The 20855-nt window shown below is 35.7% G+C and overlaps 1 protein-coding gene across 1 annotated transcript in view; it reads right to left on the bottom strand.

Moving 5' to 3' along the window:
* Nucleotides 1-18732, bottom strand: part of MCPH1 (microcephalin 1) — a gene marked incomplete at its 5' end in the record, with an annotated part of 37254 nt that extends 18522 nt beyond the window's left edge. Inside the window, 8 exons of the mRNA XM_009865079.1 lie at nucleotides 2133-2245; nucleotides 7629-8654; nucleotides 9440-9535; nucleotides 10642-10782; nucleotides 11096-11216; nucleotides 11845-11929; nucleotides 16167-16285; nucleotides 18641-18732. Of these exons, the coding sequence (XP_009863381.1) occupies nucleotides 2133-2245; nucleotides 7629-8654; nucleotides 9440-9535; nucleotides 10642-10782; nucleotides 11096-11216; nucleotides 11845-11929; nucleotides 16167-16285; nucleotides 18641-18732 (1793 nt within the window). The remainder of the gene's footprint in view (nucleotides 1-2132; nucleotides 2246-7628; nucleotides 8655-9439; nucleotides 9536-10641; nucleotides 10783-11095; nucleotides 11217-11844; nucleotides 11930-16166; nucleotides 16286-18640) is intronic.
* Nucleotides 18733-20855: the final 2123 nt, after the last annotated feature.

Here is a 20855-nt window from a genome sequence, read left to right as displayed (position 1 = left end):
TTTCATACACTTTTACTTTGGGCAAAGTAAACACTAAAATTTTAATTAATGTTACTTTTTCAAACATTAGCAAAATGTTGCCATGATTAAGATTCAGACATTGAAGAAACTGTTTACTAAAATATGTAAAATGTTTTCTTGTTTTAAAAAAGCATCAAGAACATATTTAATGATTGGACTGCATGATCTTAAAGGTCTTTTCCAACCTAAATGATTCTATGATTCTGTATTGTGACTGGTGCTAGAGAAGCTTTGCAACTTAAATTCTTTACAAAAGTTTAGGCTCAGTCTAATTTTGTTCAAAACAATATCTTCTTAAAATTGCTTGACTTAGAATTTCCTAGGGATCTCTAATATTGGCTTTACAAATATGTTTGCATGTGTGAATGCATACAGACAACGGGAAAGAGATATACACATATTCATAAACATTTAATATCTACCAACAGACAATTGCTTGAGGAAAATATGAAATAAAACTTTTCAGTTTTTAACTTTTCTGGTTGCACCACATAAAATCTTTCTGTGGAGTTCTTTTTATTTTTCAGTCAAAAACCCCATGATATTCTCTCCATATGAATTTGCACAGCCAAACTGTAACTGGAAACCCCTAGAATTATTTTAAAAAGCATTAATGAAAGGTAGGAAAGTATGTGCTGCTATTTTACTGATATTTGAGTCAAATTGTATTATCACCTGGCTGAAAGAAGCTATCTCAAGATAGTGAGCAGGAATTTTCTGCAGCTACTACTTAGCTTTTGCTACTGCTAACACTACACAGAGCGTGCTTTGTAAGTAGACACTGAGCAGAACCATTCAAAGATACCACCTTGTACTGCAAGGCTGGGTCTGGAAAAGGGGACAATAAAAAAGAACTTCATATAGTTTTCCATTTCTCTTCAGCAGGTAATGGTTACACTGGGCTCTTAAGAGAAATGAATCAAAACTAATGCTACGGGATAATGCTCTTGTAGTGTAAGTACACAGGAGAAGGAATCAGTAGCAAGAAGTGTGATGAATCTCCAAGGACAATTTTGGCAGAAAGCCTTCCGAAGAGTCACTGACTACAGTTTGTGGGTATACATTTAGCATGTTCAGACAGGAAATGAAGCTGTTCTTCACAGGTGCTTTAGCTTAAAAAGTAGGCTATCTTATGATGTTTCTATAGGACATAGAACTAGAGCGACAGTGATTTATACATTCTACAAAATGCTTACAGCTCTTACTTATGCAAAGAATATATATGTATATATTTAGGAAAAGAAAGTGAACAAACACTTAAGAAAAGCAACAAGGAGTAAGGTCCAGGCAAAAAGTCAAATAATTTTAACCCAGAGAAGATCAGTGACTGGTCCATGGAGATCAATATCCAATCTTCAGGATTTTTAAAAGGTTGAATAGCCTAGTAATTGCACCTGCTCGGAACTTGTACTCACAGAAGAGGATCAAAATCTGCAATCAATCTCTTTGAAACTCAGACATCTTTTAGTAGTTTAGGACTTCTCGTTCTCACAACAATTCAGTGCTCATTTTAATTGCATGACTTGCTACTTACTGATAAAAAGAACTGCTAGTCATTTTCCTGATCAGTTTTATATTTAGTTAGAAAAAACTTCTACAAGGGAAAAAAAAACAACTAAAAAATACTCAATGCTGACACAATCCTCTGTTTTTTACATCCAAACTGAGCTCAAATACTAAGCTAAGAAATTTCATTTTAACTAAACCTGAAAAAACCATACTTTACCCTGCTGAAACATCCACTGGGGATAATCCACTACAAAACAAACAAAAAACCCTACCCCATTTAGTAACTCCTCCAAAACAGGTAGGAATCTTTTCAGGTTACTTCAGTAGCTTTTCAACCACAAGTTTGAGCTGGCTTACCAACCTCCTTTACGATGACAACTTGGTACAGACTCTGCCACCACGAGCTATCAGAAAGTTCCATGATTACATGTATTGTCTTTGAATACTGTTTGCACAACATTTGAAGGAAAGTAAGATTTAGTAAAGCTTTTTAATTGATAGTGCACAGAGAATGCAGTTCTTTTTTTGTACATATAAAGGCACTCAGCAATTCTCCAAGAAAAAAAAAGAGCTTAACAAACAATACGTCCAGTTAAACTGACCTTTTGGAGTCTTCTAGCTTTTCTTAACCCCCCATTGTGTTTATTCTTTTGTTCATTAAAAACCTTGCAAGAGCCATCAGTAACATGACACTCTGAAACTTCATTTTCATCACCTAGAAACCAAATTTAGAAACTTGAAATGAAAAAATGTAATCTTGTGAAATGAAACTGCCACCAATTATTTTATCACAGCACATAGAGTTACACAGTTAAGATACTCAATAATTTGTACCAATTATTTTTCCACTGTATACCAATTATGGAAAAGAGAATGACACTCAAGCATCTGACTTTATCTTTTAGTATCTGATCTTATAAGTAAACTAGTTGTAAACCTCCCAATTTCCAGTATTTTGAAAACTGTGTATTAACTACAAGTAAAGAATCAGCTAAATTGTTTTTATTACAAAATCTGCGCTTTCTCCGAATACAGTGGTATTTGTGAGTTTGACACAGCAGTGGCTAATTTTTTTCTTTCTTACCAAAACGTTAGTGCTTTCAATACATGCTGTGTTTACCTGAAATGACCTGAAGGTCTGAAACATGTTTTCAAGCACTTTGCAAGAAAGTCTAGCAAGCTGTTCGCAGGCAAGGACTGGGGGCACATGCAAGCCTATCAGTCCAATCATTTATGGAACCACATCATCCATAAGAATGTACTCTAATGTAGCTGCTTAAAAGCAGTATTTTTCATCGCATGCTTTGTGAATTAACATATATTTAATTCCTCAGCACTGTCAAGATGGCTTTTACAATAACCGAATAATAAACTGTTGCACGAATAGAGAAATTACCTTGCTTGGATAACATGAAAAACTTTGGTCAACGAAGTTTTAATTTCTCAAATTTTAAGTAGAGAATTTTCCCCACATTTCATTCAATGAAGTCTTTAGGATGTTAAAGTTTAATAATGGTTTAACAGTGGTTAAAGAAAGTTTAATAATTAGTGATCAAAGTAGCCTAAATTCAGTTCCTCTCAAATAAGCTGCTTCTGATTACTTTTGAAAAATACTGAAGGGTACTGTCCATATTTACTCATCTGACTGCAGATATAACTAAGAAACATCTGTTCTTCCTCTGTCAGCTACTTAAATTCTTAATCCTTGAGGTGACAGAACAACAACAAATTACAACACAAAAAATTACATTTTCCATTACTGATTTTTTTAAATAGTAACCTTTAAACTAGTCAAAATTTAATCTCTTCTTCACACTAAAGCTGCAATTTAAATGTGAACTTACATAGTACTCCAGTAATTTTTGTGTAATACAAGTAAATCTAGCTTTCAGGTACAATTGTTAATTTAAACTCAATATTTAAATACAAAGTGTCATTTAACAAAAGGAAAACTAATTACTTAACTGTGTTAATTATAATTAGTATTGCACTGAGGCCCATCATCAATAGCAAGACTGACAGCAAGAGGAGAAAAGATCTTGTCACACACACACACACACACAAAAGCTAAGAAATTGAAACTTAAACCCTCTTATGTGGAAAATGTAAACATGTATTTTGAATGTTAAAAAAACTCCAACTACCACATGTATGTAAAGGATGCCAGGAGATCATCTACTCCATTGCTTTGCCCCAAGCAGATGGGAATAACGCAAGATATGTCAGTCAGTGTAAAAGGATGATCCATTGTTTTGCTGCTATTTTTTTTTCTTCTCGGATGGGTGGCTTGGAGTGGGGCTGTAAGAAGTGGTGCAATATTCCTTTTGCCATTCTTGGCCTGAATGCTCAAGCTCCGCAGTTTGTGTCCCACTTGGGACTAAAGTCTCAAGACCTGCCTGCTTGGACTTCTTTGCAGTTACAGTTCACTCTCGTTGGTTCTTCATATTTACAGGAAAGCAGGAACAGGGGACAACGTCCTCTGATTATCACCTTGGGCATCTTACGCATTACATAAATAAGGACTACTCTTTGCAAGGCAGTTCCTACTTCTCCTCTCATGACTATCAGGAACTTCTCACTTTCCAGCTTTTCCAACCCGTAGGTCTCAAACTTCACTGTCTATTACCTGGTTTTCCCTGATTTCTTCTTTTTAAAGCAGTTGTTCAGTCACAAGGAAGTTTTCATATTTAGGCAACCTTTCCTACGCTATTCCAGATAAGGTTGAGAGAGGTTTGTTTAAGCCATTCCAGCCACTGTCAGTTATCCCTAAATTTAGCTCAAATACACAGCTAACTCACGCCACTGTGGTCCATTAGATTCCCATAATTATGTTATAAAACGCTGCTCAATCACTGCTATCAAAAATCAACAAACTCTCATAGCTCTGCCTTTTGAAGTTTTATAACATTCATGATCATTTATCACCAGTGTGAAGTTATGAACCAGAATATTATCTTCAAAACTCAATTTGGTACTTCCTTTGAGTTAAAGCAAATTAATGATTATGCACAATAAGCCATTTTTTTGTTAAATCAATCATGTCTATCTAATAAAAACGTTATTTATAGTATAGTGAAATTTATCAGGTATGGCTGGTTTAATCAGAAGGACAGAAAATTTATTTAATCTCCAGACACAAAGCTAAGAAAGAAAAAGTGAATCTGAACAGGAAAGCATCTTTTAATATTCTCAGAAAGCCTAATTAACTTCAACTCTTGTATCTGTGACAGTTCTCTACTTGATTTATGACTTGGACTAAGATGAAAATAAGTCCATGTTTATGCTTGTGCTCTTTAGCAGAGCAACTGGATAGCCTTGAGTATACCTACAAAGGAACCTGAAGTTTGCTTCAACATAAGCATTAGGGCTTGAAAAGTTGGTTTTGGATTAGTCTGTATATTACGCTTCTACTTCAAAATCAAATTTTAAAGTAGTCTGTGGAAAGAAAGCTCATCAAAACTCACATCTTGCCACTAAAGACAATGAGCAAGAGTGTCAATGACATAAAACCACAAAAAAAGTGCACAAGAAAAATGTTTGATATTTAAAATATATACTAATATAATTAAATTTACATGGATATTTGATTACTCTTAACTGCACATATATGATAAAAGAATTCTTTAGCTTTGAAAAATATTGTACTGTATTTACCAGTTTTCAAATCACATACAACATGCAGAAAAACAATGCAATTTACCATTTATTTACTAATTAACAGGGAAAGAAAAAACTTACATTCAAGAACAAAAAAGGAAATATTAAGCCATATTTAAAAAAAATAATCAAATACTCCATCATATAATGTCACAGTAGTAAGTGTAAAACGATATTTTCACTTCCTTCCACAGAACTTGCATTATTACAGAAAACACAACTCATCTTTCATTATTGATTCCTTCCATTTAAGTGAGCTCTTCTGAGCTGTTAGACTTGATGTTTTACTTGACCACACAACAGATGCACAAAGCTGAATACATTATGGTTTGGGAAAATGGCCATCACTGATAAATCACAAATATTACTAAAATCCCTAAAAATACAAATGGAGACTCATAGAAGTTCCTAACTAAAAGGATAAAAAGTGTAGATATCGGACAACTTGTTAGCTGAATACTGTTCCTCTTTCCTTTCCTCCACAATCTGTTATCTTCCAACTTGAGCAGAGAGAAAATAAAGCGTAACATGATAGACCATCAATCAGAATTGAATCACTAGAATTTAAAAGTTAGAATCAACTCTAACTGGTTTAAAGTTTAAAAGTAGTAAACATTTTCTCCTTCCTCATTTTTTTTGATGACTGTTCAATGAAAAATGGACTGTTCTTTGATATTACAAAATATATAATTTAAGGATCATCTTCTAGTACAATGCCACATGGCAAAAACCACATAGAGTCGGTTCATACATTTCTGAGTGTGTATTTATACTTGTACAGCATACACCTGTATCAACTTTTTTTTTTTAAAACTGTTACCTCCAGTTATTAGAATACAGATGTAGCAAACTCAAAATAGCAGCTCACAGTTCAGCAACTTATTACCCACAGATACAGGCACAGTCACAGTTCAACATTTTCACTGGATGATTTTGTAAGCTTAATAAGTCTGTTGAGTCTTTTAAGTTAATTAATTTTATACAATTCATTGATGCACTGCTGTAAAACAAATGACTAAAATAGACAATTATTTAACTCTATGCAAAACTTGACAGAGCTCAAAATATTAGAAATCTTAAATTGATTACCCCAATGCAAGTTAGGAGCATTTTTCAGGGGAGTTCCTCAGATTCAATACTCTAGTATACATTTGCACTTAAATAATTTAGGCTAAACCAACTTGAATATGATCAAATATTAAAATATACTGTATTGGATCAGGCTGAGGTGGAGTTAATCTTCCTACAATAGCGCTCTTGGTGCTGTTTTTGGAGTGGTAGCTAGAAGGGTGTTGATAGCACCCCAATATTTTGGCTACTGCTGAGCAGTGCTCACACAGCACCAAGGCTGTGGTTTTCCAACGTTCCCCCAACAGTGGGCTGGGGGTGGGCAACATCTTGGGAGGAGATACAGCCAGGCCAGCTGACCCAAACTGACCAAAGGGGTATTCCATACCATATGACGTCAGCTCAGACATAAAAGGGAGAAGGAAGAGGGAAGTGGGGGGGCATTCGCTGTTTTGTGTTTGTCCTCCGGAGAAACCGCTACGCGTACTGGAGCCCTGCTTCCCGGGAAAGCGGTCGGACATCACCCGCTGATGGGAAGTAGAGAATAATCTTTGTTTCACTTTGCTTCCGCATGCAGCCTTTGCTATTGCTATATTAAACTGCTTTTTTATCTTAACCCACGGGCCTCTTGTTACATCTTCCCTCTCCCCTGTCCATCTAAAAAATGGGAGTGATAGAGCAGCTTTGATGAGCTCCTGGACTCCAGCCAGGGCCAAACCACCACATATACTCTTAAAATTATTATTAAGATCAGTTCCATATAAAAAAGCCATGGTTGAAAAAGATGCTTACATTGCAACTCTTGCACACGTCCTCTTCAATCGTCTTATTAAAGTCTTATTTACATCTTAGCCTTGATCACAGCAGAAGTTGGAAATTGCTAACTTGCAATACTTTTTAGCCACTAGAGACTTTACGCTCTTAATTGCAATTAATCTAAAATAGCAACTTTAACTTGTGAAATAAAAATAATTTGAGCAAGGGACCCTACAGTGAGAAGTTACTTGTAAATTGTTTAGAAGAGCACCATAACATTTAAAATAGAAAGACTCTGGTTTCTTAAACAGGTTTTGAATAGCAGCAGAAAATTTACAGAAGCATTAGGAGAAAGGTGGATCACGTACTTTTGTTCCATCTTGTGAACAGTTTCCTTATCTCTTTGTAACTTCTTTCCATTTGTAATGTATGCGAAAGCAAACTGGTCTACTTTGGGATCCTATGCACTCATTTTGTTCAAAAATAGCCAGTAGTTCAGAATTTACTTCATTTGGTGTAATAATGAAATATCTTTCCCTTAGGAAAGGAGTAGATGCATGGGTATATCTAATGCAGTATGATTTCTTTTCTTTTTCCAGCTCTATGCAGCAACTTACCAGTAGTGTGAGAACAGTAATTCGCATTGGTTCTGGGGGATTTTTCATGAGCCTGCTGAGGCAGCCTATTCACATCATCAGAATCTAGAGCTTCTGCAGTGTGAGCTTTTTCACCATCTGATGTACAATTTAATGGCACACTTCCAGGATATTCAGCTGGTTTGAAGCTATTCTTTACTGCAACATCATCTGCTGGAAGAGAATTTCTCCTACGCTTCCTGGAAACAGTACATGGCTTAGAGAAACTCACATCAAGCAAGTCCATGCCTGTAAAAGAGTCTTTGCAGCAAACTTCAGGAGGACTCAGTGATTCCTTTGGCACTTGTACCTGCACTTCATTTTCCTTCAAGTCAGAGGATGAAAAGAAGTCTTCATAAGAAGTGTCTTCAGTGCACAAAGACTTGCTATATGTAGTAATTGCTTGCAAGAACTCTGTAGACCCTGATGTGCTCAGTTCTGAGGTAGCCAGTTTCAAACTAGAAGGTTTATCCTGTACTTTCTTCTGCTTCTTGTCCTCAATAATACAATCATTTCTGTCAACCAGGAAGCTTCTAGCCAAGGAACATATATTTAAGTCCTCACTGTTTGTAGGTGAATTAGAGAGACTGCCAGTTAGAGCAGGAACAGTATTTAACTTGACTATTTTTTTGGAAGGAGTAATATGACCCATGCCCTTGATGCTGAGAAGAGACTTTCCATTTGCAAGTGAAGTAGTCACGCTATTTTCATCCTCCTGATTTTTCTCTGAAAACTTTTTTAGATCTTCCTTTTCTAAAGATAAGTTATCATCCAAAGTGTGCTGCAAAATCTGTCTCTTTTTTAAGCTGCTTCTGCTATACTGTTTTGGTGTTAAACTCTTCTGCTCGCAGCTATGTGAGGGAGAATTCACTGATGCACTCATGGATACATCAATACCAGTCCAAGTATCACAGGCACGTTTTACCACCTCTGTTTTGTCTCTCTTTAATTCATCAGCTCCCCCAACACATTCATAACTTGAGTTCAGACAGTCTTCCATTTGTTCTCCTGCAAAATAAGAAAAGCGACAATATATTTAGCAAAACATAAAGATGTACCAAATTTCTTAGCAAAACACATATGAAATTACTGAAAGAAGAAAACAAATATTTAGCCACTTCTTGTATTATATGGCAAGTCATAAAAAAAACTAAACAGAAAATAGATTAGAAACAAAGCTACAGTAACTTTAGCTATAGTACCTTCTTTCTTGGTAATCAGTAGCTGTAAGTTCTGTTTTGCTTTCATGAACCAAAGCATAACTCTTGCATTTGTGGAAAAAAAAGTCAAGATTTTGTATCAATAAAGCTAGCTATAGTCATACTGGAAACTCAACAACAATGTTTACTACTACAGCATTGCCACCACCTTGTAGTTTTTGCAGTGAAGATGAAATTAAATACAAGATCATACGATCGTACCACATACACAATGCATCAAGAATAATTAGAATGTGGCAAAATAGATAATTTCTTGTAACTATTCTTATGTAATGATTTTAGGGTAGGTGACATACAGAATCTATTCTGACACAGCTCAACAGTCTTCACAATAATCTTGTCCCTTATGCCCTGCTAACAAACCCAAACTTCATAAGAAGTTTGATAACATACAACTTAAATTCATCCTCAAGCAAAAAACATTTTGCCAGTTAAGAAAAACTAAAATAATTCAGCCTTACATGATAGAATAAACATATAAAGTTCCCATTTCAGCACGCAGTACTTTCCAAACTAAGATATAAAGGTTATGTATTATTTTTAATTTCTGTAATATATAGTTGTGTTAGTTACCTGGTAACAAAGCATCTTCTAAGTTAGTTAAGACAGGAGCAGACAGCAGGCCATCTCCTGGTGAACTACTTGGAGGTATTTGAGACAACTGGGAAGCTAGAATTTGTAAATAAGAAACTCGTTAGCCCTATTTGCAAACATACAGATTTCCACCATCTATTAATATTTAAAAACAACTCAATTGTAAGACACAAGTCATTGCTTTGCCAACTAACTATAACCATAGGAAAAATTATGGACTGGCTCAACAGTATCTCAGATTTATATACACCAACAAAAAAAGCTACTAAATAGTCTACAATTTTAAGGAACTTTTCTTTAGATAAGAGCACCACAGTTTGACAGAATCTGTCAAATTCTGCAGCACAACCTTTGTACAGGAGAAATACTTTTCAAAACATCTGAAGCCATTACCTTAAAATTCAATGAGAAAAATATGTATAAGATATGTTTTTCATCCATGTGTCACTGGTTCTTTACTTTCCTTCCACAATTTTTCAAATTATAAACTGACAGTCTAGTTGCCATAGACTTCTTAAAACTTCAAATACTAAAGATTTTCCCCCTCAATGTTCCACATTTCAAGTTTTCATAAAAACTTACAAAACTTAATGACTTAGGACTCAATACTTTCACAGTAAGGTAATGCAAACACTAACTTGGAAACTGCAATCTAGATTTAATTCACCCACATTTACATCTTGAAACAAACTAGATTTACTCAATTTGCTTATTTAAATTCTTGGGTTTTAAATCTTGTTTTCTGGTACCTGGACAGATCAATTTTGGACTCCTTTTAACCTGCTGGCCTTGGAGTAGCAACATTACAAGCTTTGTCAACTACAGCATTCACTTCAAAATTTAACAGGAAATATTATTTAGAGTCTGACTGTAAAGTTTAATCCAGTTGTGATAATATCAATTTACAAGTTTAAATGCCTAGCTTAAACATTAGTCCACTTGAGCATTCTAGTGGTTAGGAAATTCCTTTTTGCAATCATTGTCTTCCATGACTTCTTGTGCCCTTCAACAGAAAGGAACTACAGGCTAGAGCATTCACATCTACTTGAAACTTGGGAAGAAGGAAGAACACATGAAATAGTTAAGATATGAAAAGTATTCTGAAGGCATGTCAAAAATTCAGAAATAAGGATGGCAGCTGTCTGTGCATGTTCATGAATAAATAAAATTTAACTTCATACCAGTAGGAGAAAGATTTTCTCTTTTTTCCTTCATCTCCTTTACTCTTCTCTCCATTGCACTGCACTGTTCTTTAATCTTATTAACAGGGCTGTATACAAGTGAGCCATTGTCTTCAAATAGTAAAACTGGTACGTTAGTTTCTATGGAAAAAAAAAAAGTACATTCATATTTACATGCTATAACATCTTCAGATGAAGATTTCCTTCTTTCTTCCACCCCCTAAAAATGATAAAATTAGGTTCCTTATACCTAAAATCACTACAGATGCCTTAAGAGAAAGAAAGATATGAATACTACAAACTTGCAAAGAACTCTGTAAAAAGTCAACTCTATTTCCCATGATGATATGCACAGAAGTTAAAAAACCAACCAAACAAAAATCAAACAAAACCTGTTAAGTGCTTTAAAGAAATAACTCATGATATTTAAGTATTAGCCCAAAATAGTTCTTACCAGCATTAATTGCTATCTTTTGCACAGCTAATTCTTTAGCCATCTGGTGCAGTCTTCTCTGCAGCTTTCTATTGTTTCCTGGAGTTTTTTCAACAAAGTCTTCTGGTTGCATACATTTGTGCTACAAGACACACAGAACTATTAATTATGTGGTATAAAACTGCCAGATACAACTACATTTCTTATTTGCCTACTGTTTCATCACAGTATTATTATCAGTGTTTATGGTACTTATTATCAGCTGCTTTAGACTCACAGATAATTGTAGAAGTCAAAGTGAGCTCCCAAAGTGAGCTTTAATATGAAATGAGAAAGAATTTAGTATGTTTGTAGGTTAGATTTTAGTCAAAAGGAGACTAAGCTGCCATCTTTTCCTTTTTGCTTGTAGCAAAGCTAAGGCTTGAAAGCTTTTCTTAAGCATGAGGATTTTAAGGTTTGTTGCAACTCAGTAAAACATAAACCACATTGCAGTCATGGTTTTTTTATAAATTACGCAGTTTTAATTTAAATCTTCATTTCTTTATTCACCAATTAAAAAATTCTACTTTTACTACCCTTTCTTCAGACAAGATGTCATATCATCACAGCCGCAGCCTACCTTTAAAAACCTTCTCAGATAGATAGGCATAATTTACAGAATGTTCTGAAAATAAACAGTTTGAATGCCTGCAGTCAAGAAGTTCAAACTTTAAAGTTTAGGATTCCAGGCCTATTACAGGAAAAAAAAATAAAAAAAATCACGCACTCACTTTTTTGATCACTAGTGGTAATCCTTCATTAGTGCATACTGCAGGAAATAAGGATTCATCAGCACGTACTCCAGTTTCTCGACACCTGTATAATAAATTAAGAGTAGGTTTGCCGTTTTTTGGTGGTTTTTTAATTTTGTTTTAAAGAATGAGAACCTACTGCCAAGAGTTGTCTGAACCCTGTAATAATGAAATATCAACCATATCCTTAGAATATAGTACCTTAATAGATTATATCAAAATTCCCCCAGAAGTCATTCAAAACCGTGATTCTAGTGACACCTAGTGACCTAACTGCTATAGTTTGTATCGGTAGAATTATAATCTAATACTTCATTATTCAGTTTTGAATAAAGAGCCAAACCACTATATGTATTTGTCAAACTGAGTTCTCTGGAGCATCAGAGATGATATTCAACATGGTTGACTTCAGTACCTGAAGTACTGGATAATAATCAGTATAGATGTAGGCTACATTAAAATTTACATTAATTCAAATATTTCATTGCTTCAGATGCTAAATAGAAGAAAATCAGACCATTAAATATTTATAATGTTTTTTTTTACTTTGCAGACACATCTGAACATAAATGATTCATGTGACATGAGTGAGTTACCATACTAAGAATCCACACATAGAGTTTTGTTAAACTTGTAGAGCTGCATTCAGTTTAGATTCAAATAGATGCACATACTATAAAGCAGAGGCTTCCAATACAAGTTTGAGGCAGATCACTGGGGAGCACACTGGAAATGCACTTAAGAGTTCAGCACGGCTATGTTCACTAAATACTGCACAAACTGGTTTTTATGGTGAAAAGGGAGCATTATAGTACTTTTCAGATCATAGGACATGTTCCTCTGAGAGGTTCAAGCACTGCTCAGGGGAAGATAACACTAGTGTACACGCATAACAGTTTGGAAGTAGGGGTCTACTAGCTGCTAAGTGGGAGAGTGTTTGGCAGAAAGAGGAAATAGGAAATGCTGGAGTAATTGTTTATGATTTGCTTCCTTGTCTGGTGCTTTCAGAGCACAAACATCAAAAGTGGCGTTCAGATTAAATACCATATACTGCAGCATCCTGTTGGCAATATCAAGAGTCCCAAAGGCATGTAAAAACATGAAAACACAGCCACACATTACCAGTTTACTTTGCTATGTTCCACACACTTCTGGTTTAGAGATGGTCAGATGCAACACTCTATTTGGTTCTGGATAAAACTAAACATTTAACTGCTACAGTAAGGTTTTTTAAACCCATGTAAATCTTCGCTGACAAGGAGTTCTACAGCCTAGCCACGTTTTCCTAAAAAACAACATTTACCGTTTTCTCTGAATCTGCCTCCAGACAGATTCATTTGATGTTCTCCAATTCTTCTACTAGAAAGGAAAATACACATTCATTCCATATTCAATCTCTGCATTTGAACCTTTGTGTTTACAAGAGCATCTCCTCCTCTGCCCCCACTTCTTTACTAGGCTGAAGAACGTCTCTTCAATTACATACTGTGAGAAAACTATTTTATAGATGCAGTCATGCTTGTTGCCATCCTCTCACAAAATTCCATGATAAAATGCTGTCGTCCTACTACATGAGGTTTCATGTTCTATTTAATTTGATTTTCAACTACTGGCAAGGTGATAATACCATGAAAATACTTACTCTAAGTTTCCAGAATCTTAATTTTCCCCTCACACCATGTGATGACCATCTTCTTTCTGATACACTTAAGATGACTTTGCTTTAAACAGTCTCCTTGACACCAGCAAGAATTTTATTCCCTTCACTGTCTTAGCTTCTTCCTAATAGAACTTTTTTCATTTTAAGTAGACTCTTTTTTAAAATTGAGCACTCTCACAGAAATTCCTGGATTTTGCTGTTCGAGTATGAACACTGACTTTATACTGTGGCCATACTTACAAGAAGTTCTTTGAAATAATTCGAACAACCATCCACAGAACAATTAAGAACAAGCAATATCTGAAATACTTGTCTTCACTGGAGTCACCCAATCCCCAGGCTACACTTGAAAGTTGACCTTTATTTTGACATTTCCTGAAATGACACTTTACAGCATTTCTGACCATTCTGAGAATGTTCCACTCACTCCTGAATGGAGCAGCTGGTTAATCAAGCCAAGTTTTTTTTAGTGATGCTAAAACTTCAACTCACATGAACTCTGCATTATTTGGTTACACAGTTAACAGGTTCAACCAAGCTCCCACTCATACAAGATCACTATTTTACTTGCATAGATTACTCCTTTCTTCCTGTTTACATTGCCCCATGGTTCAACACTGTCTTCTGCCTACCAAATTTCTGAGATATTGATATAGTATACGTAGAATTTAAAGTCAAGCACTCCAGTTCCCTCATCTAATTACAAAAAATTTTAGCATACATGCTAGACATTTTAATTTTGTATTGTCTGTGCCTCATTTGAATAACCCTATGACTAGTGAGACTACTCATTACTATCTCTCACGTAAGCTTCTACCACTCCTGACATCACAGTTGTATGTTTCTGGGTACCATTTGGCATTAACTTTAAACTAAAAGGCAGAAGAAAAAGATTTTGGAGTTAAATCATAATTCATAACTTGGGTATTTTGTGTCTGCTACCATGCAATAAAATACATCTACTTCAGATGATCTTCCCAGTTCCAACAAACCTTACCTTCTAAGACATATAGCAAGACCTTACCTTGTCGAGAACATGATACTAGGAACACTTCAAAAAACACCAGGAAGATGCTAGCCTTCTCTTTCCTGCCAAACTGCTTAAGTTGTCGGTCCAGATCCTTTCTCCTGTCCTCTTGTTTGTTGCTGGTATCCAGCAACAGCTCAAGTTTCTTGAGGCTTTTACATCTGGATCTCAAGGTCCATGCTGGCCCCTACAGTATCACATAGGCAGCATTCACCCACTCAGTGCCTTCCAGCATCACAGAGAAGAGTCTCTGGGTGGAACTGCTGCTACGGAGACAGCATTTCTATACGATGTCTTAGACTCTCCCCTGCAAGACGCTCTCCTTCCATTGCAGCTGCTAATCACCTGGACTTTTCTGTGACCCTGTTTACTATAGCACATCCAAGTCTTCAAAGAGTTCCTGTGACTAAGGTTTCAAATTCCATATTTATACACTTAGCCATCTCAAAAGCATATTTAATTTTATGACCAAAGACTTCTACTGAAAATATCATCATTCTCATGCGCTCAACACCAGGTCACGGAAAGACATATTCACATAAGTAAAAATTTTGCATCACGCAGTTTTGAGAACTTAGAATCACGGAATTTTATGATTCTATGATTTTTGAGAACTTAATGTATTTCTTCCTCATTGTTCGAGCTGGCTGGGTTATACAGCTCTAACTTTTATATTCAATACTCTTAAAAATAAAAAAAAAAAAAAACCTGCTTCTGCAGAACTGCATGAATTTCTTGTTTGGCTAACGGTCTTGTATCACAAGTTTTGCAGGTGAACTTGCCTATATTAAAGTGGCTGCAGAGCTCTTTTGCCCTCTTCCAACTTCGTTTTTCTTACTTTTGCACATAGGAGACGTCTATTTCTCCATGCATATTACAAATGGTACAGGAAAGGGCCTCTTGACTTGTATTCCAATTTCTATCATCACAGCAATTTATTGATTGGAGTATTTCAGTAAAGCACATGCACATTCTTAAAGATTAAGTGTTTTTACACTTCATCTAAAACTTAAGTTAGGCCTCACAACCACTTTGTAAATTCTGAGAAGCAGTTATAGACTAGCAAATTCTCACAGACCAGCTGCACAAATGAAATTTTCTTTTTTTATATTTCTTTTTTCTATATGGTAGTTGAGAATCTTCAAGCAGTGCTGTTCTGAACCTGCCAAATATCTTAAAAGCCAGATTACATATGGATCATTTTCTTTCTTGCTAGGAGATACTCTGTCTATAAGAATTGAGTACAGAAACAGTACATAGGCCCTGCCGAAATGTACTTTCTCATATGAAAATGGAAGAAGTTCTACTCCATATAAATATCTGGTCTTCACTGCCCGTGCATGCCATCTGGCAGCAAAGGAGTGGAACACTAAATGATTAACAAACATACTACAGAACTACTTCAACACACTGATTTTTCAAGAGTAAACATTTTACCTTTTTATGCAAGTATTTTACCTTTTTATGCTTTATAACAGGAAATTTACTCAGATATTTATCACTATTTCAAGTACACTAAAAAAGCAGGTACTGTACTTAAGTTTTTAAATAAAATGATAGTAGAATTCATTTTCTCTGGAATGGGTCACATTCTTTATATTCAGGAATACTCACTTCTTCACCCAGAGAACAGAAACTATTTTTACGCCCATTTTCTGTGCTTTTCTCCATGTAGACAAACGTCCATCTTTGAAGACTACATGCGTCACATGCTTGTTCAAAGTCTTTGAAACCTGCAGAAGTACACAGAGAGCTCATTCTTAAGTCTGATAATCAGAAAATGCTAATGAAACTAGCTAGTTTTAAATGCATAAGCCAACAGCATAAAAACTTACTCAAAACATTATGTCAGGGATTCTTCTGATCTTTTCCGTCATCACAAGAAGCCTCAAGCAATGAAGTCTCCTTACTTAAGCCAATGCAAAGGGTGCCAGAGGGCTAGAGTAGCCTTTTGTTTTCAAACTTCTTTTCTCTAGGTTACCATTTTCATCTCCCTACTCTAGCTGTATCATGTATTTATGTAGTCTAACATAATTTCTTATGAAACATCCAGTGCAGAAAGTAGTTGCCACTATCCAAAGAAATGCCAGATTACATGTTTTATTTAGCAAAGAATTCACAGGCTTAAAGAGTACAGCTAACCTCATCCTTTAAAGTAATTTTCATCAATAAAAATCACTTTAAGTTTTGAGAGAATGCTGAAGCTACTACAAACAAAAACTTTATATAGGAACACTCTGAAAAGTAAGAAATACAGAAAACTTAAGTAACTACAGCTAACACCAGACATTTTCATTGTATTGTACAACTGATTAAATCTTCAGTTACTAGCCTCTACGGACAAATAAGCGATATCCTTTTTAGTTATAGATACTCCATTCCTCACAACCAAAGTTTTCTTTTTTGTGGAGACTAAGCATCCTCCATGTAAAACTGTTCGATGAGTTGTGATTACTGACACGGTGAGATCACTACAGTTCATATTTTAAAGAAGTATCTTCACAGCACAGCCAAATGGAAATAGCTGCATAGCCTTCTGCTGCAGTTTCAATTGCTTCACTGTAATTGGCTCCCAACGCGTTGCATCTATATTTGGCTTTAAGTAAACTATTCAGCTTTTCCAAAGACTTCTGGTGGCAGGCTGACTTACTGCTTCTTGGGAGACAAAAAAAACCCCATGTCATTCAAGCTTTTAGGTATACAGGACCAATGAATCCCTTCTGGAATAAGTTATGAATCTCGATACAACTGTTTACTAGCTTATGCTAGTATTCAGCTCACAGCCCATGTCCTAAGGAGACATACTTGATATAGATTTGCCTCTAAATTATGGAGGAGCACCACCTTACACCTCTTTCAAACTTTTCCTGTCTCCTTCCTTATCCTGGATATCCTCTGCTGCTCACCTGACCTTAGCTTGACATGTCTGAATCAATACCATAGTCACAAACTAATTTAGAATTCTGTTATCAGACAGAGTGAGTGAAGTCAGTTTACTACCATGTGCTCAGCCCAATGAAAGCAAAGGAAGTGTCTGGAATAGTGAAGGGGCAGGACCACCCCTATTCAGTCACAGGGACCTGCTAAATAAGCTTATCTGTATCTGCTGCCTGTATTGTTCACCATATTCAGACAATTTTTGACTGACTTGAGGAATTCTGAAGTGTTACACTTTGTCATATTTTACGTGAGAAAAACCTAACAACATCAGAATTCAATCGATCTGATACTATAGCACACAAGAACAAGAAATAGTTCTTACTTGAGTTACATACTGAGAGTTGTATTTACTTTTACAGTAAAAATAGTTATTCTACTGCTCTGTCACACTCTCTCAGCTAAATTCATATAGAAAGAGAGCCTGTGGGGAGATTAGCAAAATTTCCTAAATTACAGTAAGATACACCTACACATGCCCACTTAAAAAAGTATGGGGAGCTCACGTAACCGTTATTTAGAGCATGACATGGGCTGTAAAAACCTCCATTAACCAGTAATAATGTGCAAGAAAGGAAGAATCTAGTTTGACTTTGGTCTCCAATTGAAATTTCACAGTTGGCTATTAAATAGATTTTGCACTTAAAAGTCAACCATAATTGATATGGAAAAAAAAAAAATCACTGAGACGTATACAAAGACTCTTAGATATACTTTTATTAGAACTGTCTGGAATTGAACCACATTCGCAGGATAGTGAATGGAGGAATATGTCACAAAACTTGGGCTAGAAAATATCATGATAACAACACAACAGCTGCCTAGAAGTTAATAGAAAACAAAACAACATAAGGTATATACTTGTAAACCACAGGTTTTCAACACTTAGATTTGGCTTGCCCATAGTATGTGGCAAGCCAAACATTTCACAACAAAAGTGTGCTCTTGTATCAGGGAGGTTTTAAATGCATTTCTTATCTGTCACTAGTAAGACTCTTTACAGCACATTTGTCTATTCTCAGGTCTGTGATTATCTTCCTTTCTGCACTTTTAAAACTCATACTACAAAAATATACCTGACAAGCAGAACAAGCAGTCAGATTGTAATTAAGAACTTTCCTATTCTATTTATTTCAAAATAGTTTCCTTACTTTTGCTCCCATAGCAAGAAGCTGTTGTTCAAAGGTTTTCGAGTAATTTTCTGTTCCGTTGGATGACCAAACTTCTACAAATGTGGAAATACCTGGATCAGAAGAGAGAAAACAGCTAATGAAGGATACGTTATGGTAAAACTGCTTCAACTGTCTTTCCAACAAAACTTTTTTATATATACTGTGTTCAGTAACAAATTTAGCTTTTAATATACTGAGTATCAGATGTTAGGAGCAAAATGTTCTTTTTAGAGTACTTCTGTCTCTTAAATCAGTTATAATGGAATAATCTTGGAAGTTTGACATTAATTATACAACTTTTCACCTCTACTTAAAACACACTACCATCTTAAGCAATGTAATATCTTTATATGACTCCTCACCCTATTATTTAATCACTGCTAATCTTCCAGTTAATCAAAAATTTTAAGACAAGTTGATGTTATACAAGTTACTGTACATAATGAAATAATGGAATAATTCCTTCCCCAAATCCCTAGAAAACTCTGCAGAAATATTTCTTAACTATTTTCAGTCGACTTTAATTTCCACCTTTTTTATACTCAATCACCTCAAATAAAGTATATATCACAGGAGCCAATACAATTTCATTGCAACTTTAGGTATACTGCATTTAAGTAGCTTCCTTTATCAATCAAATTAATAATATCTTCAAGGCAAGAAATCAACCTTGGTCGAGGTGGTCTTTAAATAAATAAGTCCAGATCCATTGACATGGAGGGTTAAGCAAAGGAAACTCATAACAATTCCTTCATTAATTTTGCTTCGGACAGGCACTAAAGCAATCCACGTCTCCATTGGCCATGTCAATTTCCCATTTTGAATGATGAATCAGGGAAGTTCCAGAGGATACCAGAGGAATCAGTTCACCAGAAACCAGCTTAACACAACCTCAGGTCTGACAACTCTCAGAACTCATAAATAAAACTAAAACTCTCAAATTAAAAGGCCATCCTTGTCAACCATCACTTCGTTAAGTTTTTTACTATAATCATGCTGATTCACTATTATGTAGTGTACATCTTGCTAAAGGAAAACCAGAAAAATGCTCCAACAGTAGATGTACTTTTATAAAAACAAATGCATTTTTGTAATTGTTAGAAACACTGTTAACATACAAAAGAAATATGAAACATAAACCACTTTCCTAGTCAAACCACAGGGCACAACCTTATTATCAGTACTATGACTTCATATATACCTGGGAACTTAAAACAAGTCAAATCCAATACAATTTTAATTTTGTCCATTCTACTATCAGACCAGGGCAGCTCCTGCAAGAGTTGCTTTTTTTCTTGTTCTGTTGTGAAAAATGATGCAATTGCATGTGAAAAAACAGTATCTTCCTCTTAGAATCACAGACTTGTTTAGGTTGGAAAATAACTTTAAGATCACAGAATCCAGACATTAACCCAGCAATGCCAGGTCCACCACTAAACCACGTTTCTAAGCATACCTCTAGGGATGATGACTCCATCACCTCCCCGGGCAGCTTGTTCCAATGCCTGATGACCCTTCCAATGAGATGGTTTTTCCTAATATCCAATCAAAACCTCGCCTGGGGCAACTTGAGGCCATTTCCTCCTGTCCTGTCACTTGTTACCTGGGAGAAGAGATCGACTCCTGCCTCGCTCCAACCTCCTTTCAGGGAGTTGTAGAGAGCAAGGTGGTCTTTCCTGAGCCTCCTCTTCTCTAGGCTAAACAACTTCAGAACTTACATAAAACATTTCAGAACCTTCATAGTTACAACTCTCTTAGATAAACCAGACTGGAGTATTTCAGTGAAGGTCAAACTAGGAACTTAGAGGAACCTTACTTCAAAGCTGCACACACCTGCAGTAGCATCAAATATGTATTTTATGATAACAAGACAACTTCAGACAATCAAATATACTCCAAGAAAACACCAGGCACTTGGAGGTTTTTGTATAGCTGACAGAAAAGAAAATGAGGAAGGGTTCGGAGCTGCTTTGAACTAGAAGAGTTCCGAGTAGAGCTTGTTTTTTGTAAAGGGCACCTCATGCTACAATGTCTTAAGAGAAGGTCGTGGCAGCGGCGGAAAACCAGACGCCAGACGGCAACCTTGCGAGACAGAAATTCAAAAAGATGCAGAAGTAATGAGACAGGATCTAGCCGTGACAGACCAGCGCGGGCAGACCGGGCGCAGGGCCCGTCCCCGCGGGCCAGGCCGGGT

This window comes from Apaloderma vittatum, unplaced genomic scaffold (assembly GCF_000703405.1).
Source record: "Apaloderma vittatum isolate BGI_N311 unplaced genomic scaffold, ASM70340v1 scaffold23752, whole genome shotgun sequence".
Taxonomy (NCBI): Eukaryota; Metazoa; Chordata; class Aves; order Trogoniformes; family Trogonidae; genus Apaloderma; species Apaloderma vittatum.
Note: the sequence above shows the minus strand (reverse complement) of the source record. Positions and strands in the feature narration are given on the sequence as shown.